At 44.3% G+C, this 26,789-nt stretch overlaps 1 protein-coding gene across 3 annotated transcripts in view; it reads right to left on the minus strand.

The window, feature by feature from the left end:
- gria3b (glutamate receptor, ionotropic, AMPA 3b) overlaps window positions 1–4,022 on the minus strand; it is a 420,593-nt gene extending 416,571 nt beyond the window's left edge. For all 3 annotated transcript variants that reach the window (XR_009806959.1, XM_061901989.1, XM_061901988.1), the window contains exons 1-2: window positions 3,842–4,022; window positions 3,479–3,637 (exon numbers count right to left, since the gene is read on the minus strand). Coding sequence is in view for 2 of the 3 variants with exons in the window: in XM_061901989.1 (XP_061757973.1) it covers window positions 3,479–3,637; window positions 3,842–3,920 (238 nt within the window). In the remaining variant the exon portion in view is untranslated. The remainder of the gene's footprint in view (window positions 1–3,478; window positions 3,638–3,841) is intronic.
- Between the last annotated feature and the right edge of the window lie 22,767 nt (window positions 4,023–26,789).

Below are 26,789 nucleotides of genomic sequence, written 5' to 3' on the forward strand. Positions count from 1 at the left end.
ATACAAGTACAACCCATTTATCATTTATTATTTATTTACCCATTCACACACTGATGGAGGGAGCTGCCATGCAAGGCGCTTACCAGCACCCATCAGGAGCAAGGGTGAAGTGTCTTGCTCAGGACACAACGGACGTGACGAGGTTGGTACTAGGTGGGATTTGAACCAGGGACCCTCGGGTTGCGCACGGCCACTCTCCCACTGCGCCACGCTGTCCCTAACAGTGTTAAAGTTGTTTATAAGGGCACCCTCAGTGTGACCTGTATGGCTGTTGACCAAATATGCCTTGCATTCACTTGTGTGTGGGTAGAAGCCGCATATATTACGTGACGCTGTTTGTATGGAGGAAAAGCGGACGTGACGACAGGTTGTAGAGGATGCTAAAAGCAGTACCTTTTAAGGCACGCCCCCAATATTGTTGTCCGGGTTAAAATGCGGGAGAATGGTTGCCCCAGGAGATTTCCGGGGGTGGGGGGAGGGCACTGAAATTCGTAATTCTCCTGGAAAAATCGGTAGAGTTGGCAAGTATGAAAATTAGCGTTGAATACGGTGATACAACGGCACCGCCACTGTGTAATACCGGCGGGCCAGCTCTAATGTTAATTTATTATTGCCTCAAGGGCCAAAGGAAATTACACGGCGGGCCAGAGTTTGACACCCATGGGTTAGAGTGTCCGCCCTGAGGTCGGTAGGTTGTGGCCGAGTTATACCAAAATGGGACCCATTACCTCCTAGCTTGGCACTCAGCATCAAGGGTTGGAATAGGGGATTTATCACCAAAAATGATTCCTGGGTGCGGCCACCGCTGCTGCCCACTACTCCCCTCACCTCCCAGGGGGTGATCAAGGGGATGGAACAAATGCAGAGGACAAATTTCTCGACACCTAGTGTGTGTGTGACAATAATTGGTACTTTAACTTTAACACCCACAAACCACATTTTCATCGTGCTGCCCACTTCCGCCCTATGCATCCATCCATTTTCTATCGCATATCCCTTTCGGGGTAGAGGGGGGTGCTGTGAGCCTATCTCAGCTACAATCAGGCGGATGGCGGGATACATCCCGGACAAGTCGCCACCTCATCACTGGGCCAACACAGATGGACAACATTCACACTCACATTCACACAATAGGGGCATTTTTTAGTGTTGCCAATCAACCTATCCCCAGGTGCATGTCTTTGGAAGTGGGAGGAAGCCGGAGTACCTGGAGGGAACCCACGCAGTCACGGGGAGAACATGCAAACTCCACACAGAAAGATCCCGCCGTATATAAAGTGGGACAAAAAAGTATCTAGTCAGCCACCGATTGTGCAAGTTCTCCCACTTAAAATGATGACAGAGGTCTGTAATTTTCATCATAGGTACACTTCAACTGTGAGAGACAGAATGTGAAAAAAAAATCCAGGAATTCACATTGTAGGAATTTTAAATGATTTATTTGTAAATTATGGTGGAAAATAATTATTTGGTCAAACCATTCAAAGCTCTCACTGATGGAAGGAGGTTTTGGCTCAAAATGTCACGATACATGGCCCCATTCATTCTTTCCTTAACACGGATCAATCGTCCTGTCCCCTTAGCAGAAAAACAGCCCCAAAGCATGATGTTTCCACCCCCATGCTTCACAGTAGGTGTGGTGTTCTTGGGATGCAACTCAGTATTCTTCTTCCTCCAAACACGACGAGTTGAGTTTATACCAAAATGGATACATGGATGATACAGCAGAGGATTGGGAGAATGTCATGTGGTCAGATGAAACCAAAATAGAACTTTTTGGTATAACCTCAACTCGTCGTGTTTGGAGGAAGAAGAATACTGAGTTGCATCCCAAGAACACCATACCTACTGTGAAGCATGGGGGTGGTAACATCATGCTTTGGGGCTGTTTTTCTGCTAAGGGGACAGGACGATTGATCCGTGTTAAGGAAAGAATGAATGGGGCTATGCATCGTGAGATTTTGAGCCAAAACCTCCTTCCATCAGTGAGAGCTTTGAATGGTTGACCAAATACTTATTTTCCACCATAATTTACAAATAAATTCTTAAAAATTCCTACAATGTGAATTCCTGGATTGTTTTTTCACATTCTGTCTCTCACAGTTGAAGTGTACCTATGATGAAAATTACAGACCTCAGTCATCATTTTAAGTGGGAGAACTTGCACAATCGGTGGCTGACTGAATACTTTTTTGCCCCCACTGTATGTACTTTCCAAAACATGTCCACCCTCTTTATTGCCACGGTTGTATCCGTCTCCAGCTGACAACGGTGCAGCTTTGTCAACTTTGTCGCTTCTTTTATAATCAAGCAAAAGGCTCGGGGGTGGAAAAAAAAACACCAAAAAAAAAGCAGACGAACATCCCGAAAAGAATAAGAACAGATGACATTTGACAGCGCATCCTTCCATCTTCCACAGCCGACACTTCCGAAGCCGCGGCGTGCAACTTGACAGCGCCCGGTGCACGCCAAGTTTAAGGGCGTCCTGAGACGGCGCTCTTGATGGAGAGGCTTCAACGTGGCGGCAAGAAAAGACGAAATGGGGCCACGGCTCCCACAGGAGCCCCCTTTTCCTCTCGCTAAAGCTCAGTCTGCCCCTGAATTTAATTAGATTTTGATATCAAGCTCCCCCCTTCATTCCTCTTCAACATGCGTGAAATTGCATGGCACTATCTATTATTTATTCACATTCATTGCTTATTGTTTCTTACGGAAGCATTCGTTCGGGTCCTTCGCCGCTCACGGCCCCCCCTCCTCTGCAGATTCAACTTGTTTGCCGGTCAGAGGAGAGCTATAGATTTATTTTTTTCTCTTCTTCTCTCCCCAACTCCACCCCTTCACCCAATGACAGCACCGTGAGGTGCTATGAGGGCTGGGTGCTAATGAGCTGACTCTGCAATGCTGAGGGAGATGCTCTATAACACAAGGTGGGGGGGGGAGTGAGAGGATGGAGCAGGCGGGGACTCAGAGGGGCCATTATGACCATGCAGCACAGGGGTTAGAGGGATTGAAGACCGAGCGAGCGAGAGAGAGAGAGAGAGAGACATGTTTTGGCTCCCATTCACTGAGCTCATCCTTTTTAAAATGACATCCAAAATGTCACTTTCAGCTCTATTCCTTCCTCGTTTACTCACTGCTAATTGCAGCATGGGGGGGTAAGGGGGGGGGGGGGCTTATTTATCTTGCTCTGCACCACAACCAATAAAAGAGCCTATAAAGACGCTTCCAGCATAGTAATGCGTGCCATTCCATGTTATATATACACTACTTCTTGTCCACACATATGAACTCCCGTTCCCCTCCAAGGCCGGCGTGTGTACACTGCGTTGCCATGGTAACCGCATCTCAGGCATGTGTGCATTAAAAAGGACCCAAAATAATAATAATAATAATAATAAATAACAACCCATGCTGATGGATGCAGGCGTAATGGAGTGCTAATTGTTGCATGTGTGGGAGGGCGCATAATGTAACTCACACGCGTGGGTGACCGAGAAGCTGTTGGAGGACTCCAGGTTGTCCACGTTGTAGTTGAGGTGGAACGGTTTCTCGGTAGTGTTTTGGTTGGTGTTGTAGAGTTGCACGGCGAACCTGAAGGCGCTGTGCTCCTGCACGGTGGAGCGCATGAAGAGACCCCCTGCAAGGAAGAAGAAGCGGTGCACTTTTTTTTTTTTATGCGTTAATATATATATATATATATATATATATTTTTTTTTTAATTCCCACGCAAATTGCGCACATGCATTCCTCCTTCCAAATACACCCAGAAGCTGCAGGATTCCCCCCTTAAATTAAATTCATCCGCGCGCACATCCAAACGGGAACAATTTAGCGCACTTACCGATGTTAATCTGATTGGGAAATCCCGCAGAGGATGCGTCGAAGAGCCACAGGAGGAACAAGACCGCGCGCTGTGCCATTTTCCACTCCTCTGTTCAACTCCTGGAGGAAGAAGGAGAAGGTGGGCGCATGCATATGTTCGGGATGGAAGCTGACGATGGGAATCCAGCGGACGGATGATGGTCTGCGCGCGGTGCACCAATAAGGTTCATTGAGGTGCGCGGGGAGAGGGAGAGTTGGGTGGTTGGGCGGGGGGGGGGGGAGGAGTGATGTGATTGGACCAATGTTGGTCAAACTTGATCCGACATTAAACTTAAAAGCACCAACCTGCTATGTTACCACAGCCTGGAATAACCCCCGCCCGGACTTGTCTGCGGCCAAGCCATCCAAGCGCCGCGATCTCCGGTGGCTACTAAACGCATCCACAGCCTGGTGACACCATCCATCCATCCATCCATCCATCTTCTTCCGTTTATCAGAGGTCGGGAAACTCATTTCGGTCGCTTGTACCCGTGATCTTATCCTTTCGGTCATGACCCAAAGTTCATGACCATAGGTGAGGATGGGAACATAGATCGACCGGTAAATTGAGAGCTTTGCCTTCCGGCTCAGCTCCTTCTTCACCACAACGGATCGATACAGCGTCCGCATTACTGAAGACGCGGCACCGATCCGCCTGTCGATCTCACGATCCACTCTTCCCCCACTCGTGAACAAGACTCCTAGGTACTTAAACTCCTCCACTTGGGGCGGGGTCTCCTCCCCAACCCGGAGATGCAGGACATTTTTACATGTTTGGTCTGGGAACCCAAGAAATGTCACTTTGTGTATTTAAAAATAAAATAAAAATAAAAGGTGAGAGTAAGTAAGTAAAGTAAGTACATTTGAATTATAAAGCGTTTTTCACAGATAAAATCACAAAGCGCTGTACAAAACGTAGGTGAAGTAAAACAATAATCCAATTTAAAACAACATACTTGCCAACATTCCCGATTTTCCTGGGAGACTCAGCGAATTTCAGTGCTCATCCCGTAAAATCTCCCGGGGCAACCATTCCCCCGAATTTCTCCCGATTTCCACCCGGACAGACACTGCCTTTAGCGTCCTCTCTCACCTGAAAAGGAGACTATTATATATGTCTCCGTTATCCACAGGTGTATCTCTAACCCACAAAGTAGACAAGCACGGAGCTATTTCTCAGCGTGTGTTTATTCCAGCCGGCACGTTAATACACTGGCACAGAACATTCGGATTCCCATCATGCATTGCTTCAAAACTACGGCAAGTAGTAATGTCCAAAAACACATAACAGAGACGAAGCAGAAGATCCATCAATCAATCAATCAATGTTTATTGATATAGCCAGAGCACCAAGGGAGTTCTTGATCAGTGATGCAATACGCGTCCATTGGAAACTTATTGCATGGGTGATTTTCTAGCTGGCAGAAAAGTATTAGTAACTTTACAAAAAAGTAATCCAATTCCTATAATAGCCTTATTGTAGGGATGTCCCAATTTAGAGATCAATCAATCAATCAATGTTTACTTATATAGCCCTAAATCACTAGTGTCTCAAAGGGCTGCACAAACCACTACGACATCCTCGGTAGGCCCACATAAGGGCAAGGAAAACTCACACCCAGTGGGACGTCGGTGACAATGATGACTATGAGAACCTTGGAGAGGAGGAAAGCAATGGATGTCGAGCGGGTCTAACATGATACTGTGAAAGTTCAATCCATAATGGATCCAACACAGTTGCAAGAGTCCAGTCCAAAGCGGATCCAACACAGCAGCGAGAGTCCCGTTCACAGCGGAGCCAGCAGGAAACCATCCCAAGCGGAGGCGGACCAGCAGTGCAGAGATGTCCCCAGCCGATACACAGGCGAGCAGTATATGGCCACCGGATCGGACAGGACCCCCTCCACAAGGGAGAGTGGGACATAGGAGAAAAAGAAAAGAAACGGCAGATCAACTGGTCAAAAAAGGGAGTCTATTTAAAGGCTAGAGTATACAAATGAGTTTTAAGATGAGACTTAAATGCTTCTACTGAGGTGGCATCTCGAACTTTTACCGGGGGGTATTCATATGGATATTAAAGTCCCCCATTATGATTATATTATCGGCGTGTGTCACTAGATCAGCAACGAACTCTGAGAATTCATTGATAAAGTCCGAAGAGGGCCCTGGGGGGCGGTAGATAACAGCCAGGTGTAGATGGGTATCGTTTACATTTGAACCGATACTGGTAACAGCCTTTGCTATGTGGCCTCAGCAGCAGTGGAAATGGCTTGCTGGGACAGTACGGACCTTATGATTTGATGCTGTGAAATTGTTTAAAATGAGTAACCAACATTGTAACATTTACAAGTCCGGAAAAAAGGAAAATCATCATTGGTCACCATTAACCGGTGCATAAACTGGCACTTAACCGTATTTGTATCAATCAATCAATCAACTATAACTGAAAGTTCTTAAGGGGGACTTTAAGTTGAACGGACTAGTAATTGAATGTTGTAGCTCCACCTTCCCTGTATACTGTATTAGAGTCCTCGTGCAAATAAACATCTACTATTCTACATCACCCTGAGATCGGTAGGTTGTGAGTTCAAACCCCGCCCGAGTCATACCAAAGACTATAAAAATGGGACCCATTACCTCCCTGTTGGAATTGGGGGTTGAATCACCAAAAATGATTCCCGGTGATGGGTCAAATGCAGAGAATAATTTCGCCACACCTAGTGTGTGTGGGTGACTATTATCCATCCATCCATTGGTACTTTAACTTTAACTTAATCCGGTTCCTCCTCCTCATGCGTATCATTAATCTTCATAATTGGCAAATACCTCTCTATAAAATCTGCATCCATTGTTTATATGAACTTTACAATTTCCCCAGTTCCTAATGAGCCATCATCCACAGTTACAGGTTAATGTATCATCACTCTGAACAATCTGCTTTGGAAATTGAGTTTTAGTTGTGTGTCAGATATACCGTGCACTTTGGAAAATAATCCATCATTGTGTCTGTTAAGGTTACAGTCAGTGGGGTGGTACCGATTTGTACCCTTCACTTTTACAGCTGTGATTACCCAGCTGTGTCGAAGAGGGGTAAGCAAAGGGCAGCTTCTTTTGTAAAGTTTAAAAAAAGTTTGCTATCTACATTTGTAATGCATAAAAATACATTACAAAACAGCTGTAAAAGTTAAATAACAAGGCTGCTTGAATCAAATTAAAAATATCTAAGATGGTCTAAACCAAGGATGCCCAAAGTGGTTTCTCGAGCATTCAAAAAAGCTGTTATTCATCCTTTGCTCAAAATGCCTTACCTCGACCCGGACTTTATGGTAAACTACCGTCCGGTGTCCCACCTTCCCTTTATCTCGAAAATCCTCGAAAATGTTTTTGCACAGCAGCTAAATGAACACTTAGCATCTAACAATCTCTGTAAAACCCTTTCAGTCCAGTTTCAGGGCAAATCACTTAACGGAGATTGCCCTCACAAAAATGACTAATGCTCTATTGTTAACTGGAGATGCTGATGCATCATCCATGTTGCTGCTACTTAATCTTATCGCTGCTCTCGATACCGTCAATCATAACATTCTCTTAGAACGAATCAAAACACGTATTTGTTTATCAGACTTAGCCTTTTTTGGGTTTAACTCCTATCTTACTGACAGGATGCAGTGCGTCTCCCATAACAATGTGACCTTGGAGTATGTCAAGGTAACGTGGGGGGTTCCACAGGGCTCGGATTTCCATGCTACCGCGCGGTGACATCAAAGAAAAAATTGGTCTTAGCTTTCACTGTTATGCTGATGACACCCAACTTTATATGACCCGAAAGCTGACCAACACACCAGATTGTAGTCAGCTGGAGGCGGGTCTAAATGAAATTAAACAATGGATTTCCAGCAACTTTTTGCATCTTAATGCTAAGAAAATGGAAATGCTCATTAGCAGTCCTGCTAGACACTACCACCTATTTGATAATACCATTTTAACATTTGACAACGAAACAATTACACAAGGCGACTCGGTAAAGAATCTGGGTATTATCTTCGACCCAACTCTCTCATTTTAGTCACACATTAAAAGTGTGGCCAAAACGTCTTTCTTTTATCTCCATAATATTGCTAAAATGTGTCCCATTTTATCCACCACCAAAGCTGAGATCATTATTCATGCATTTGTTACGCCTCGTCTCGATTACTGTAACGTATTATTTTGGGGTCTCCCCATGTCTAGATTTAAAAGGCTACAGTTGGTACAAAATGCGGCTGCTAGACTTTTGACAAGAACAAGAAAGTTTGATCACATTACGCCTGTACTGGCTCACCTGCACTGGCTTCCTGTGTACTTAAGATGTGACTTTAGGGTTTTACTACTTACGTATAAAATAGTATTCTGTGTAGCTCCATCCTATCTTGCTGATTTGAATCTGGGGCTTATTATTGATTCCCGAAACCCAAACAAAGTATGCGGTCTTTAGACCAGTTTCTATCCGGGCTCCAGTACTCTGGAATTCCCTAACAGAACCACTAAGAAATCCTACCTCAGTAGAATAATTTAAGCCCCGTCTTCGTATTTGTACACTCTTGCCTTTAAATAGACCCCTTGTCAGAACAGTTGGTCTTCTTTTTATTTATTTTTTCCAAGATGGCGCTGCTGTAGTGGCTGCTGTAGGCAGGAGCTCTGTGCTCTTGTGTCATCCTTTTGTGTTTCCCTCTTGTTTTCATGTGTTATTATACTTTTTTGCCTTTTGGTCCGGGACCCTTTGGGACTGTGTGACAAGGGGTGGCACTTTCGTGACCTCTGTGGTGCTTTTTTTGTGGACTTCAGGACTAATAGTGTTGTGGGACATGCGCATTCTGCGTCTCTCTCCGCTGCGAGTCCAACCAGAGGACCCGCCGACAGCGCACTCCAGACACGCCCCCGCATTCATCAAGCGGACCGCGCCCACTCTACGCCGCAGCCGGCTGCAGGACACACCTGTGACTGACGATGAGCAGCATAAAAGACCAGTGGACACAGGGATCCGGGCGGGAACTTAGTTCCAAATGCGTACCGTAAGCAATCACCCTGCTTTATGCAAACCTGCTCTCCCTGTGCCCTGTACCTCTACGTGTTCTCAGTGTCTTCTCCCGTGTCCCCACAGAATCCTCCGTCGCCCGCAAGGTGAGCTGTGCGTCTCACTCTTTTCCCTGGATCTCCCTCTGGATTCTGACTGCCTCCTTTGTACCTCGACTCCTCGCTCGTTTGACCTGAACCCTCTGCCTGCCCCACGGACTTCCGCGTTCTCTTTTGTCAACACTTGGGTAAAACACACTTCAGTTAATTAACACACTTAGACTAACACCATACACTCTAGAGTTTTTGCCACGCTCCATTTACTTAGTATGTTTGCTGTTGATTGATTATTACATATATACATTTGTTAATATAGATATATATATATATATATATATTAATAAATCTTTGGACATACTGCCACCTGGTGTCCGTTTGCCGTCACGTCCTCCTTAGTAAACCATAACAGTAAGTTCCCGCCAGAAAAATTAAATAGTAGGACCTGACGGCACAGTATTTTTTGTTGTTGTTGTTGTTTTCATAGCCCCCAGTGACTTTAGCTCTGTCCCAGTGACTTTTTGTTTGTTTTTTTTGGTTTTCTCAACTTTCCTCCTTCCTTTTTGCCCCTGTCACGATGTCTTTTTCCTCCACCATGGACAATTTTTATAGTCCTCAACACTCCGTCAAGGGACTGTTTAATTTCAATACGGGGAGGGATGAATTTGCCCGGCGCCTGGCCACCCACCTCCCACCCTTAGTGACAATTCCTCAGTCAGCTGGAGGCGTTTGGCATCCGCGTTCGGAAGGGGGGGATAGTGCTGGTGACTGTGCTGATGTGGTGGCGCATCTACACCCAGCCAGGCAAACCCCTGCCATACCTATACCATCTGTTTTTCATTTTTGTACTGGTGGCTGTGCTAATGTGGTAGCACAGCTGCAACCAGACAGACTTCCCCCTGCCCGAGATATCCCACCTATCTTCCGTTTTTCCCAGCCGCAGCCACCAGTCCCCTGGCTAGCCTCCGAGCTAGTACCTGTCCCGAAGCTAGCGCCTGAGCTAGCACCAGCCCCTCGACTAGCCCCCGAGCTAGCACAAGACTCACAGCCAGCCCCCGAGCTAGCGTCAGTCCCCGAGCCAGCCCCCGAGCTAGCGTCAGTCCCCGAGCCAGCCCCCGAGCTAGCGTCAGTCCCCGAGCCAGCCCCTGAGCTAGCGTCAGTCCCCGAGCCAGCCCCCGAGCTAGCGTCAGTCCCCGAGCCAGCCCCCGAGCTAGCGTCAGTCCCCGAGCCAGCCACAGAGCTAGCGTCAGTCCCCGAGCCAGCCCCCGAGCTACCCCCAGTCCCCGAGCCAGCCCCCGAGCTACCCCCAGTCCCCGAGCCAGCCCCCGAGCCAGCAGCCGTCCCCGAGCTAGCCACCGAGCTATCCCCCGAGCCAGCGGCAGTCCCCGAGCTAGCCCCCGAGCCAGCACCAGCCTCTCGACTAGCACCAGCCCCTTGGCAAGCCCCTGAGCTAGCACCTGTCCCCAGGCTAGCCTGTGAGCTAGCACCCATACCCAGGCTGGCCCTGACCTCCGCCCCTCAGCCAGTAGCACTGGCTTCAGCTCCTCAGCCATCTCCTCGTGTCCGGCGGGCTGCAGCACGGCGCCGCCCACCTCCTTGTGTCCGGCGGTCCTCCCTTCAGTGCCGTCCACCTCCTCGTGTCCGGCGGCCCGCACCACGGCACCATTCGCGCCCGCCTTACCGACGGCCGAGACGTCGACTGTTCTTTGGTCGTCCACCTCGCCGGCCGCCACGGCGGTCCACACGACGCCGCCACCAGACTTTTCCCCGATGGCTTCTGAGACACTTGGGCCGGCGACCCACCACCAGTTCACCCCTCCACCCTCCCTTTATTTTTGTTCCTGCTTTTGGGGGTGTTCAGATTCTAGGACATCTGGAATCTGTCCATAGGGGGGGAATACTGTTGTGGGACATGCGCATTCTGCGTCTCTCTCCGCTGCGAGTCCAACCAGAGGACCCGCCGACAGCGCACTCCAGACACGCCCCCGCATTCATCAAGCGGACCGCGCCCACTCTACGCCGCAGCCGGCTGCAGGACACACCTGTGACTGACGATGAGCAGCATAAAAGACCAGTGGACACAGGGATCCGGGCGGGAACTTAGTTCCAAATGCGTACCGTAAGCAATCACCCTGCTTTATGCAAACCTGCTCTCCCTGTGCCCTGTACCTCTACGTGTTCTCAGTGTCTTCTCCCGTGTCCCCACAGAATCCTCCGTCGCCCGCAAGGTGAGCTGTGCGTCTCACTCTTTTCCCTGGATCTCCCTCTGGATTCTGACTGCCTCCTTTGTACCTCGACTCCTCGCTCGTTTGACCTGAACCCTCTGCCTGCCCCACGGACTTCCGCGTTCTCTTTTGTCAACACTTGGGTAAAACACACTTCAGTTAATTAACACACTTAGACTAACACCATACACTCTAGAGTTTTTGCCACGCTCCATTTACTTAGTATGTTTTCTGTTGATTGATTATTACATATATACATTTGTTAATATAGATATATATATATATATATATATATTAATAAATCTTTGGACATACTGCCACCTGGTGTCCGTTTGCCGTCACGTCCTCCTTAGTAAACCATAACAAATAGACTCAAAAACTCCTTTGTCCCACACGCCATTAGACTGTACAACTCCTCTCTGGGACGGGGGGCGGGGGGTACTAGGATGACAGGGGATGCAAAACAATAACAGTGCAATACGTTTTCATAACATGGTCACTACTGCCTACTTTGTCTTGTTATATTCTTATTTTACTGTTATATTTGTATTCCCATTGTTGCTTTTTATTTTTCATTCTTACTGTAATATTTCTCTATTTTGTTTCCATTTGAAACCCCCATTATTTACTTTTTACTTTAATTTAAATTGATCTCAACTATGTACACTGCTGCTGGAATTTTAATTTTCCTGAAGGAACTCTCCTGAAGGAATCAATAAAGTACTATCTATCTTTTTCTTCTATGTCCCACTCTCCCTTGTGGAAGGGGTCCGGTCCGATCCGGTGGCCATGTACTGCTTGCCTGTGTATCGGCTTGGGACATCTCTGCGCTGCTGATCCGCCTCCGCTTGGGATGGTTTCCTGCTGGCTCCGTTGTGAACGGGACTCTCACTGCTGTGTTGGATCCGCTTTGGACTGAACTCTTGCGACTGTGTTGGATCCATTATAGATTGAACTTTCACAGTATCATGTTAGACCCGCTCGACATCCATTGCTTTCCTCCTCTCCAAGGTTCTCATAGTCATCATTGTCACCGACGTCCCACTGTGTGTGAGTTTTCCTTGCCCTTATGTGGGCCTACCGAGGATGTCGTAGTGGTTTGTGCAGCCCTTTGAGACACTAGTGATTTAGGGCTATATAAGTAAACATTGATTGATTGATAAATCTATCTATCTAATACGTAATCTCCAATTTTGGCCAGGCAGTGTCTATGATCACATTTTATAGCAATAACCAGGCTAACCATGATTGACTGTTTTATTTCAGCAGGTCAGGCACTGATGTGGATTGACCCAGTCATCAGACGGCTATGTTTGCTTTCCAAATAGGGTCAAAGTTGACACCTATTCCCACAAATCACTTATTCCCTGCAGGCTAATCTGTGATAAAACACATTGATTTTTCTATTCTTTACAGATTCTGTGCCAGAATGACAAAATGTCATTCTTGGACACTGGCATAATGACCAGTGTCAAGGAAGGTAATGACATCTGATGTTTCCTCATAGCATTTTTGACCCTGATGCACCAGTGTTGGTGATTTTTGTTGAGAAAAACACAATGGTTCATTAAAAAAATAAAAAAAATGTTCAGTTAACCCAAGCAGAAATTAATTGTTAATTCATAGAGACGCTTCTCTTTGTGAGCTAGATAATATTAATGAAGCACTTCCCCGGCAAAACACATCAAGAATTAGACCTACTAGGGGGTCTGAGTAATTGAGATAAGACACTGATATGAGATTTGGAGAAAAAAAAGGTAACCAAGCTACACTCTCAGCAATTTAAAAACGCCGGCCATGCTGCATTATCCTCTCAGATCGACCCCTGCACTAATCCAATTTAGGTTCGGCTGTTAAAACCCACAGATTCCATTTACATGAAACTAATAATTGCATGTCCTGAGTATATGAGGAGATAGAACAAAGTAGCTGAAAAAGATGTAACGCAGGTGTCTTATTTAAATGATTTTACCTTACAGTAGTTAATTTACTGAGAACAATTTGAACAGAAGAAATACTCAAAATAAAACCAGCTCAGTGTCCGCCCAGAGATTGGGAGCTCGTGAGTTCAAACCCCGGCCGAGTCATACCAAAGACGACAAAAATTGTAAGCCATTGCCTCCCTGTTTGACACTCAGAATCAAGGGTTGGAATGGGGGGGTTAAATCACCAAATGATTTCCGAGCATTTCCACATGCTGCTCACTGCTCCCCTCACCTCCCTGAGGGTGAACATGGGGATGGGTCAAATGCAGAGGACTTATTTCACCACAATCCTTGGGACTTTAACTTTAGCTTCACTTTAAATGAAAGGCCAAAGAAGATACATTTTTAGTATCTACTAAAAAATACGGGCTTCACGGTGGCAGAGGGGTTAGTGCGTCTGCCTCCCAATACGAAGTTCCTGCAGTCCTGGGTTCAAATCCAGGCTCGGGATCTTTCTGTATGGAGTTTGCATGTTCTCCCCGTGACTGCGTGGGTTCCCTCCGGGTACTCCGGCTTCCTCCCACTTCCAAAGACATGCACCTGGGGATAGGTTGATTGGCAACACTAAATTGGCCCTAGTGTGTGAATGTGAGTGTGAATGTTGTCTGTCTATCTGTGTTGGCCCTGCGATGTGGTGGCGACTTGTCCAGGGTGTACCCTGCCTTCCGCCCAATTGTAGCTGAGATAGGCGCCAGCGCCCCCCGCGACCCCGAAAGGGAATAAGCGGTAGAAAATGGATGGAGGGACTAAAACATGCAATAAAATGAGTTGAACACTAGCATGGTGACACTTACAATACTAGTCTGTAATCTAAATGCACCAATTATTATTTATTTATTTTTTTTGTCATGAAAAAGGGAGTTTTTTGGGGGGTTGGTGCACTAATTGTAATGTATCTTGTGTTTTTATGTTTATTTAATGAAACAAATAAAAATAAATAAATACATAAATAAAAAATATTTTAAAAAATTTAAATTAATAATCGAGCGGTTGGGGACCACTGATTTAGAGCACGAGGGGAAAAATGGCGGAGTCGTTAGGGAAACGTTAAGTAGAATCCGCTAGTAGAGTTTTTAGGCAAGGCAAGGCTACTTTATTTATATAGCACGTTTGCAACAATTTTTCAATTGGACCAAAATGCTTTACAGGTTAAAAAGCATCGAGCAAAAAAACATAACAAAAACAAACAAAGAACATAAACAATGAATTAGCTAAACAATATAGTGCAAAAGAAATACGGTTAAAGGGTTTGGATAAAAAGTAGAAAAATTGCAAAATAAAAATAATGAAATAATAAAAGTGAAACAAATTGAAAAGAAAAAAATAAAGCGGAAGGGATGGGGGGGGCGGACTAGAAATGGTGGCCTTGTGGGCGGACTCAGCTCAGCGAGAAGACGTAGGTCTTAAGAAGGGCTTTAAAAACCCCCAGGTTCTGGGTTGACCTAATTTAAACATCAGTGGACATAGGACTTTTTTTTGTTCAGTGTAAGAAAAAGGCAGATTGTATATATATATATATATATATATATATATATATATATATATATATATATATATAGGTGAAAAGGCTGACTGGGACGTCGAAAAAACAACGTCGAAGTTGATCATATCAGTGGGAGAGGGGCAAAGATCCAACAGTGTTTGGCGGTCGTACACAAACAGTGAGCTGACAGAGACGAAAATAGACGCAAACAACAAAAAAACGAACAGAGCTGACAGCGAGAGACGGCAGGGCAAAGCACATCCAGGCGCCATCTATTGGAAACTCAGAAGTGACGTTACTCAAATAGTGAAAGGTAGGTGTTGTTGTTTTTTTAGTAACCAGCAAGCACAGTAGAGTTAGTAGAACAACTGTGTTTTTATTACTGTGTATTTGAAAGGTGCCGTCTGAAATTCAAAATTGTTTTTGTTTTTATATATATATATATATATATAATAAAAAAATTTCATACATATATAACTGTATATATATATATATATATATATATATGACTGCTGTGTACGTTTTATTTATTTTCATAACTATTTACATTGTAGATTGTCACTGAAGGCATCAATACTATGAATGAACACATGTGTGGAGTTATGTACTTAACAAAAAAAGGTGAAATAACTGAAAACATATTTTATATTCTAGTTTCTTCCAAATAGCCACCCTTTGCTCTGATTACTTATTTGCCTACTCTTGGCATTCTCTCGATGAGCTTCAAGATGTAATCGCCTGAAATGGTTTCCACTTCATAGTTTTGAGTCCTTCAGTGACAATCTACAGTGTAAATAGTCATGAAAATGAAGAAAACGCACTGAAATGAGAAGGTGTGTCCAAACTTTTGGTCTGTAATGTATATAGCCTGGCCCCTGGCCACATTTTTTTTAACCCAACGCGGCCACCTGGTCAAAAAGTTTGTGGACCAGTGGCGCTGTTTTAAAAAAAAAAAAATCTATTTTATAATAATATCTTTTAAAATGTAAACAATACCCATCCCTACTTGCCATACCTCATACCGCCTTTATTAATGTACAGGTGCTGTTCATATTATTAGAATATCATGAAAAAGTTGATTTATTTCAGTAATTATATTCAGAACGTTAAACTTACATATTATATCAATTCATTACACACATAGTGATATATTTGACATGTTTATTTCTTTAAATTTTGATGATTCGTACTGACAATTACTGAAAATCCCAAATTCAGTATCTCAGAAAATTAGAATATTAGTTACGACTAGTACCAAAAAATATTTTTTAGAAATGTGGGCCAACTGAAAAGTATGAAAATGGAAAGTTTCAGCGTGTACGGCAATCAATACTTAGTTGCAGCTCCTTTTGCCTGAATTGCTGCAGCAATACGGCGTGGTATAAAGTCGGCCAGTCGGTTGCACTCCTCAGGTGTTATGAGAGCCCAGGTTGCTTTAATAGTGGCCTTCAGTTCTTCAGCATTGTTGGGTCTGGCATCTCGCATCTTCCGCTTCACAATACCCCATAGCTTTTCTATGGGGTTAAGGTCAGGTCAGTTTGCAAGCCAATCAAGAACAGGGATACCATGGTCCTTAAACCAGGTACTGGCAGATTTGGCACTGTGTGCAGGTGCCAAGTCATGTTGGAAAATGAAATATTCACCTCCATAAAATTGGTCCGCGGCAGGCAGCATAAAGTCTTCTAAAACTTCCTGGTAGACTGCTGCATTGACCCTAGACCTCAGGAAACACAGTGGACCAAAACCAACAGATGACTTGGCACCCCAGACCATTACCGATTATGGAAATTTGACACTGGACTTCAGGCAACGTGGATTAAGTGCCTCTACTGTCTTCCTCCAGACTCTGGGACCTTGATTTCCAAAGGAGATACAAAATGTACTTTCATCTGAAAACATAACTTTGGACCACTCAGCAGCAGTCCAGTCCTTTTTGTCTTGAGCCCAGGCGAGACGCTTTTGACGTTGTCTCTTATTCAAGAGTGGCTTTACACAAGGAATGCGACAGCTGAAGCCCATATCGTGGTGTTTCTTGAAGCACTGACTCCAGCTGCAGTCCACTCTTTGTGGATCTCCCCCACATTTTTGAATCGGTTTTGTTTGACAATCCTCTCCAGGGCGCGGTTATCCCTCTTGCTTGTACACTTTTTTTCTACCACATCTTTGCCTTCCCTTCGCCTCTCTATTAATGTGCTTGGACACAGAGCTCTGGGAACATCCAACCTCTTTGGCAATGACCTTTTGTGTCTTGCCCTCCTTCTTTAAAGTATCAATGGTCATCTTTTGGACAGTTGTCAAGTCAGCAGTCTTCCCCTTGATTTTGTGTCATACAGAATCAAAACGAGAGACCATTAAAAGGCTTTTCCAGGTGTTTTAAGTTAGTTAGCTAATTAGAGTGTGGCACCAGGTGTCTTCAATATCTGACCTTTTCACCATATTCTAATTTTCTGAGATGTGGAATTTAGGGTTTTCATTGGTTGTCAGCTATAATCATCTCCTTTTTGGCAAAACAACACTTGAAATGTATCAGTCTGTTTGGAATGAGTGTATACATTCTACATGTTTGAATTTCTAAATGGAATTAAAGAAATAAATCAACTTTTTCATGATATTCTAATAATATGACCAGCACCTGTATGTAATATTGTGGTTTCTGTTTGCAGAAGTGCATGAGTGCGCTGCATCATACATCATGAGGGGTGTTTTCAGTTGGTTTATTTGACCACACAAGAGAGCAACACCATCATACGCAGTGCAGTTCTACACAAAAATACTCTTGGCAATATATTCCGTCATCATTGGAATGTGCAGTAATATCAGTGGGCAGGATGGTGCATTGCAGTAGCACAGGTTTAATCCCTGGATCCGGTATCCCCCAGCTTCATAAAACTTTCATTTGGCAGCACCTGTGAACATAGCGTGTTTAAATCAGTAAAAGGACATAAGTATCCTAATTACCGACAATATGAATGTTTTCTTTTAGATATAGTGACTGTCAGAGACCCTGTTTATTTGGGGCGAGAGGTGGCGTACATCCCAGACAGATCTTGTGACAAGAATAAAACAGATTTAGTAGAACCCTGGCACCTCGTGATTTGTCAACAACACCAGGTGTTTGGGTAAACTCAGCAGTCTGGAGCAGATTACTTTGAGCCTTTAAAACTAATAGACTGCAACGCATTGAGGCCTTATGTGTTCAATCAGCAATGATGACTCCAATAGTGCAAGTCTCAATTTGGTGGACTGTCCAAATTACGGCAATGAATGCATGCGTGTGTGAATTATAATGAAACGTCTGATGCTTCAGGATGCTGGTCAACAACCAATTTCCAGTTCCGTCCACAGGGAAATCTAGCAATTTTACCATTTGTAGCTGCCAAATAATAAATTAACCAATTATTTTGTTTTGATAATTTTACAGCTGTTACAGCAGGGGTAGGGAACCTATGACTCTAAAGCCAGATGTGGCTCTTTTGATGACTACATATGGCTCTCAGATAATTATATTTATATAGCGCTTTTCTCTAGTGACTCAAAGCGCTTTACAAAGTGACACCCAATATCTCAATCAATCATCAATCAATGTTTACTTATATAGCCCTGAATCACTAGTGTCTCAAAGGGCTGCACAAACCACTACGACATCCTCGGTAGGCCCACATAAGGGCAAGGAAAACTCACACCCAGTGGGACGTCGGTGACAATGATGACTATGAGAACCTTGGAGAGGAGGAAAGCAATGGATGTCGAGCGGGTCTAACATGATACCGTGAAAGTTCAATCCATAATGGATCCAACACAGTCGCGAGAGTCCAGTCCAAAGCGGATCCAACACAGCAGCGAGAGTCCCATTCACAGTGAAGCCATCAGGAAACCATCCCAAGCGGAGGCGGATCAGCAGCGCAGAGATGTCCCCAGCCGATACACAGGCGAGCAGTACATGGCCACCGGATCGGACCGGACCCCCTCCACAAGGGAGAGTGGGACATAGGAGAAAAAGAAAAGAAACGGCAGATCAACTGGTCTAAAAAGGGAGTCTATTTAAAGGCTAGAGTATACAGATGAGTTTTAAGGTGAGACTTAAATGCTTCTACTGAGGTGGCATCTCGAACTGTTACCGGGAGGGCATTCCAGAGTACTGGAGCCCGAAATGAAAACGCTCTATAGCCCACAGACTTTTTTTTATATCTAATATCTAAGTTACACCTGGGGGCAGGTGTGTAAAGGGTCTTGCCCAAGGACACATCGGCAGTGACTAGGCTGGCGGAAGCGGGAATCGAACCTGGAACCCTCAGCTTGCTAGCACGGTCACTCTACCAACCGAGCTTTGCCGAGTAACTGTGTAATACTCTTCAATCAATCAATCAATGTTTATTTATATAGCCCCAAATCACAAATGTCTCAAAGGACTGCACAAATCATTACGACTACAACATCCTCGGAAGAACCCACAAAAGGGCAAGGAAAACTCACCCCCCCCCCCCCCCCCCCCCCCTCTAGGGGAGTGAAAGCAATGGATGTCGAGCGGGTCTAACATGATACTGTGAAAGTTCAATCCATAGTGGCTCCAACACAGTCGCGAGTGTTCAGTTCAAAGCGGATCCAGAAACCATCTCAAGCGGAGGCGGATCAACAGCGTAGAGATGTCCCCAACCGATACAGGCGAGCGGTCCATCCTGGGTCCCAATGAACGGTCCATCCTGGGTCTCGACTCTGGACAGCCAGTACTTCATCCATGGTCATCGGATCGGACCCCCTCCACAAGGGAGGGGGGGACATAGGAGAAAGAAAAGAAGCGGTAGATCAACTGGTCTAAAAAGGAGGTCTATTTAAAGGCTAGAGTATACAGATGAGTTTTAAGGTGAGACTTAAATGCTTCTACTGAGGTAGCATCTCAAACTGTTACCGGGAGGGCATTCCAGAGTACTGGAGCCCGAACGGAAAACGCTCTATAGCCCGCAGACTTTTTTTGGGCTCTAGGAATCACTAATAAGCCGGAGTCTTTTGAACGCAGATTTCTTGCCGGGACATATGGTACAATACAATCGGCAAGATAGGATGGAGCTAGACCTTGTAGTATTTTATACGTGGCAGTTGGTAGCTAATTGCTTTGTAGATGTGGGAAACAGTGGGAGTGCAGGTAAAAAGGTGTCTAATGCTTAAACCAGGGGTAGGGAACCTATGGCTCTAGAGCCAGATGACTGCATCTGGCTCTCAGATAAATCTTAGCTGACATTGCTTAACACGATAAGTAATGAATAATTCCGCTTGTAATCACAGTTTCAAAAATAACGTTCAAATTATAAAACATTCTCATGCATTTCAATCCAACCTTCCGTTTTCTACCGCACCTGTTCAAGATGTCGCATTAATAGTAAGAAGTATTATATGTATTATTGGTTAGCTTTTATAATAACAATGTTTTTAAAAAGAATAAGAGACTTATTATACTCTACAAATGTTGGTCATACTCAAAAATGCACGAATTTAGTTGTATTCAGTGTTGAAAAATGTTATATGGCTCTTACGGAAATACATTGTGAAATATTTGGCTTTCATGGCTCTCTCAGCCAAAAAAGTTCCCCACCCCTGTGTTACAGGATGCATTTCAACTTATCCAAAACTTGTTTTCGCAATAATGGCTTGTTGTCTTGTTTTTTGGAGGTCAGTAAAGCTATACTTCTTTCATTTTCTGTGTTTTAGTTTTAATAAGACAGTGGTGCCTCAACTTAAGAGTGTCCTAACTTGAGGGTGTTTTGAAATAAGAGCTGTCTCTGGGCTGATTGTTATGCTTTTAGCATACTTGCCAACCCTCACGGATTTTCCGGGAGACTCCCGGAATTCAGCGCCTCTCCCGAAAACCCCCCAACTCAAACATGCACAGTTCAAAGCTTGAAAAGGAGGATTGCAGGCGGATCTGACGGCATTTAAAGTCATTTTTAAAAACGACTGCTAATCATACTCCTTTTTGGCCGGACGACCGCGTAAAATTAAAGTCGGAACACTCCAGATGTTCATTAAGAGGGGCGGACTCACCGGCTCTCAGCCATGTTTCCGTCACACAGAGGAATTCAAGTCCGCGGGAAGTAAAGAAATCCTTCAGGATAAACGTTTTGTTTGTCAAATATCTTGCGTTCACAAGACCGAACCTGGCGGGGGCCAGCACGTCCAAGGGCGCAGCTAATCCAGATGGGGCCCGACACACAGTCCGCATGTGGCGGGGGAGAGGAGCCACGAGGCGGGAATGGAAGGCAGGAATCCGGCCAGGTAAAAAAAACTGACTGGGACGTCGAAAAACCAACGCCGAAGTTGATCATATCAGTGGGAAAGGGGAAAAGATCCAACAGTGTTTGGCGGTCATACACAAGCAGTGAGCTGACAGAGACGAAAATAGACGCAAACAACAAAAAATCGAACAGAACCTGATAGCAAGAGACGGCAGGGCAAAGCACATCCTGGCGCCATCTTCTGGAAACTTAGAAGTGACGTTACTCAAATAGTGAAAGGTCAGTGTTGTTGTTGTTTTTTTAGTAACCAGCAAGCACAGTACAGTTAGTAGAACTGTGTTTTTATTACTGTGTATTTGAAAGGTGCCGTCTGAAATTCAACTATTTATTTTATTTATATATAAAATAAAATAAATATATATAGCTAGAATTCACTGAAAGTTAAGTATTTCATACATATATAACTGTATATATATAAATAATATATATATATATATATATATATATATATATATATATATATATATATATATGTATATATGAAATACTCGAGTTGGTGAATTGGCTTTAAATATACACCCCTCCCCTCTTAACCATGCCCAACCACGCCCCCAAACCACGCCTCCGCCCTACCCCTGACCACGCCCCCCATCTCCCGAAATCGGAGGTCTCAAGGTTGGCAAGTGTGGCTTTTAGACTCAAGCAAACTTTTTTTGTGACAAGCATCCCCGCAATTAATGAGCCCTCTCAGATACGCCCAAAACATCTACGCTTGCTTATAGCTAGAAATCGACATGTTTTCCAAACAGGAAGGAAGAAAGTGAGTGTGACACACACAAGGAGCAAGTTGCCAACTTGGCAGCGCAATTCAAGCGTGCCACTGTTGGTCTGCACCTCACTTAAGAAGAGCGAGACTAACGGCAGGCAAGAATGTTAAATTAATATCCAAAGGGCGAACATATATCCATTAAAATATGGGAAAGCTGCTGATAGTGTGTTTGACGGAGAAGCAACTAGAAGGAGAACATGCAGAAGTCCACTTTCCAAGGTAAATGCAATACATTATTATATTGTTACTTCATAAAACTACAGTGGTGGTTAGTAGTGCATACTATTGTATTGTTTTTATACAATATTTGTTATATAAAAGTGTGTTTTATGTTACATGTTTATCAAATTGTTATATTTTGGGGACCCGAGATGCAGCAAATAACAGGTAGATGGTGGGTAAATTAAAATATGTTATTTAATATCAACAGAAAACAAACTCAATGGGAGTGGAGAAAAGAACAAAAGAAGGTAAGTGCAGATAAGAAGGGGGCAAGACCAAGATCTTATTTTACAAAATGATAAACACTGAAATCATGAGGGGGGTAAGCATATCAGAGCAGTGCAAAGTGTCACATCTGGGTGAAGTCTTGTCTGGGTTTCATGTTGTTTTGTCATTTCTTCTTTTATTTTGAAATGCTGACTCTCCCTCTCGTTTCAGAACACCTGCCCTTCCTCCTGTATCACTGGTCTGATGTCTCTCCTGATTGCCTGATTGTGCCCACTTGTGTCACCCTCCCTCATGTGTATAAACGTCTCGTCCTCCTTCTGTCCTGTGCCAGAGTGTTTCGTATCTTCTTGTGCGTACTTCCAGTTTTCCTTTGCCATAGTCTTGTCTTCAGCCTGTTATGATCCGCTGTGTGGATCAAATTCTGTTTGGGTTTTCGGGTCACTTGTGTTTTTCTGTTAGTCTTGGACTCCTTTTGTTCCTGTTCATGCACCTGATTTTGTTACCAAAGCAACTTATAACTTTCACCTGCCGCTTGTGCTCCCGACGCACACCTGGTTGTCATCACTGACATTATTATTTAAGCCTGCCTATGCCGTTCAGTTCGTTCTGGCTTCTTTGTTTTTGCATCACGCGACTGCCACGTAAGTTTGTCTTGTCTCCTAGACCCTGCTAGTTGTCACAGTCTGTGCTAAGTATTAGCCTTAGCTTCCGGTGCGCTTGGCACCCTATCCAGTCGGTTTGTTTTCTGTTTTTGTAGCAGTTTTGTTATTTTTACCATTAAATCAAGTCCTTACCTGCAAGTAAATCAATCAATCAATCAATCAATGTTTATTTATATAGCCCTAAATCACAAGTGCCTCAAAGGGCTTGCCAAACCACAACGACGTCCTCGGTAGGGCCCACATAAGGGCAAGGAAAAACTCACCCCAGTGGGACGTCGACCATGATGACTATGAGAAACCTTGGAGAAGACCACATATGTGGGCACTCACCTCCCCCGTCTCCACCCCCCCAGGGGACCGAAAGCAATGGATGTCGAGCGGATCTAACATGATATCGTGGAAGTCCATTCCATAGTGGATCCAACGTAACCGTGAGAATCAAGTCCAAAGTGGATCCAATATAGTAGCGAGAGTCCCATCCAAAGTGGAGCCAGCAGGAAACCATCCCAAGCGGAGGCGGATCAGCAGCGCAGAAATGTCCCAAACCGATACACAGGCGAGCGGTCCATCCTGGGTCCCGTTTTTGGACAGCCAGTACTTCATCCATGGCCACCGGACCGGACCGGACCCCCTACGCAAGGGAGTGGGGGACATAGGAGAAAAAGAAAAGAAACGGCAGATCAACTGGTCTAAAATGGGGGTCTATTTAAAGGCCAGAGTATACAAATGAGTTTTAAGATGAGACTTAAATGCTTCTAATGAGTTGCATCTCGAACTGTTACTGGCAGGGCATTCCAGTCCTGTCCGGATTATCCTTTGCATCCCTGGGAGAACAAAATCCCGCATCACCTTGCCCCCCACATGTGACACAGCCATTGCCACGTTTTATGTACCTTTTGAACCACGGGAGATTCTTTGTTTGTAGACTTGTCAGATAAGATTAGCTTCCTAGCATCGCCTCCGTTCGAGCAACTTTTGTTGTAGTTTTGTTCTTAACCCTTTTTCCCTCCATAGCCAGAGCGTTTTGAGTTTTTAGTATTTTTGTTAGTTTAGTGCTCAGGTCAGATCTGTTTTGATAGCCTGTTTTGTTTTTCCCCTTTTGGACCCCTACTATGTTCATAATAAATATATGTTTCTGTAAATCCTGCACCTGTGTTCGGAGTCCTGTTCTGGTCGTGACACAAAGAATCAACTCTGTCTTGAAGACGAAGCCGGACTAAAAAAGGAAACTAAAAATTAGCAACCAGCTACAGGCGCGTCCTGGTTGCCAATCAAGGACAGGTGTGGGAGCCGGTACTCAGTGGGTAAGTGAAACTACGAAAAACAAAACAAAAAGAGTACTGGACAGGAAATAAAATACCGTATTTCCTTGAATTGCCGCCGGGGCGCTGATAATTTAAAACCTCTTCTCACTCCGGCGCTTACCAAAGACATGCGGTAAAAGGAAGCATGCGCTAATCATTTTAAAGGCCTACTGAAATGAGATTTTCTTATTCAAACGGGGATAGCAGGTCCATTCTATGTGTCATACTTGATCATTTCGCGATATTGCCATATTTTTGCTATTTAGTAGAGAACATCGACCATAAAGTTCGCAACTTTTGGTCGCCATTAAAAAAAGCCTTGCCTGTACCGGAAGTAGCAGACGATGTGCACGTGACGTCACCGGTGGGAGGGCTCCTCACATCCTCACATTGTTTATAATGTGAGCCACCAGCAGTAAGAGCAATTCGGACCGAGAAAGCGACAATTTCCACATTAATTTGAGCAAGGATGAAAGATTTGTGGATGAGAAAAGTTGGAATGAAGCACTAAAAAACGGCTCCAAGCGACGGCAGGGGGAGAGTTTTAGATGTAATTAGACACATTTACTAGGATACTTCTGGAAAATCCCATATTTAATAGTATTTTAGTGAGATTGTAAAGTCATACCTGAAAGTCAGATGGCTGCGGTGAACACCAGTGTCTCTGAGAGAAGCCGAGGAGCCAAGATCACAGCTGCCTTTTTGAGCTGCAGGATGAGGTCGCGTATACCACTCAAGTCTCCGGTAAAAGCCGATTTAATATCACAATTTTCCCATCCAAAAACTTGCTGGTTGACGTAGAGAAACATGTTCGCTTGACCGCTCTGTGCCATATTAAAGCTTCACAACAAACAAAGAAACACCGGCTATGTTTTGGTGCTAAAGACAGCTGCAATCCAACGCTTTCCACCAACAGCATTCTTCTTTGACGTCTCCATTATTAATTGAACAAACTGCAAAAGATTCAGCAACACAGATGTCCAAAATACTGTGTAATTGCGCGATGAAAAGAGACGACTTTTAGCCGTGTGTGGTGCTGGGCTAATATATCCCCTCCAACCAATAACGTCACGAACACACGTCATCATAAGCGTCTTAATTTTGCGACGTTTTCAACAGGAAACTGCGGGAAATTTAAAATTGTAATTTAGTAAACTAAAAAGGCCGTATTGGCATGTGTTGCAATGTTAATATTTCATCATTGATGTATAAACTATCAGACTGTGTGGTCGGTAGTAGTGGCTTTCAGTAGGCCTTTAAAACCTCTTCTGACTCCCGCGGTAAATTTAGGCCTGTGCTTATAAATTTGAGTGTGATGTAAGGATACCACCATTTAATTAAAAAAAACGTTATTATGGTCTTACCTTTACTTATAAATGAAGTCCATGTGCAGCTCCTTCTGATCAAAAGCATCGATAACTTGTTTATATAAGTCTTCCTTATGTTTCTTCAGTTTTAAAAGATTCTCTGTCTCGATGGAGATCTTCCTTTATTACCTCATGCTTCGATTGAAAGTCCAGTTTAGAAAACTGTTTTATTTTAGATATGTAATCCTCCATGTTAAAAGTGCAAGTGAGAGGAAAAAATAAACAATCGCTGCTCAATCTTGCTACTTGTTGTCACTTCTTCTGCAGCCGAGTAGTCGCAAGACGGATCACTAGCGCCCTCTACCACCAGGAGGCGGGAGTCATTTAATGACTCATATTTGACACACGCAGCTACGGTATATTAATAAAAGATAACTGCTTACTGTTCTTTTTACCATATTGGACCTTCAATCCTACTGAATAGCTCTTAATATTCTTCCCTTCATGCGATTTCAAATGATTGAAATCAGCCTCATCCATTTTGAAAATGATGACAGGTGAATTGTCACTCGTGACGTGACGAGTTTGACCCAGCGGAAATTCTAGGCATATGCTAATCATTTTGCGAAACGAGTTTGACCTGGCAGAAATTCTAGACATGCGCTAATAGAAATGATATTTTGCGAAACGAGTTTGACCCGGCAGTAATCCTGAGCCGGCGATAATGCTAAGCATGCGCTAATTATTTTGCAAAACGAGTTTGACCCGGCAGTAATTCTAGGCAGGCGCATACTATATACCCGGCGGCAATTCAAGGAAATACGGTAGCACAAAAAGGGGAAAAAACAGGGACAAGGGTGCACACATCAAATTGTTTTCAATAATTTCCATTGAATATGTTGATTTGAGAGTTTTTTAAAATAAGAGCTCAACCACAAAATTTTAGGTTGAGGTACTACTGTACATTTTTTTTAACGTATTGTCCCTTTAGAAAATACATGCAAGGGCTGTACTTATTTGTTAAATGCAGTGAGAAGGAAATTGGAGTGCCTTGAATTGCATGTTCCCTGTAGCAAACGTGAGGCTTCGAGGCTTCCAGCCCTCGATCTTTGGACGGTATGATTGTGGATATCATGGCCAGCTTTACAGTATTAATCTTGGCAGATTCTGCTGAATGTGCTCATGAGGTCATCAGATGGGAATAATTGAGTCTCTGAACCAGAGTGCTTGGCACTTCTGATAGTCATTAGTCCTGGTGGTCCTGGGCCTGGACATTAAACAGTGACCTCTGACAAAGGGCTGGACAGAGGACCCCACTTTAGTCTTCGACACAAATCCCAGAGTACT

This window comes from Nerophis ophidion, linkage group LG05 (assembly GCF_033978795.1).
Source record: "Nerophis ophidion isolate RoL-2023_Sa linkage group LG05, RoL_Noph_v1.0, whole genome shotgun sequence".
Taxonomy (NCBI): Eukaryota; Metazoa; Chordata; class Actinopteri; order Syngnathiformes; family Syngnathidae; genus Nerophis; species Nerophis ophidion.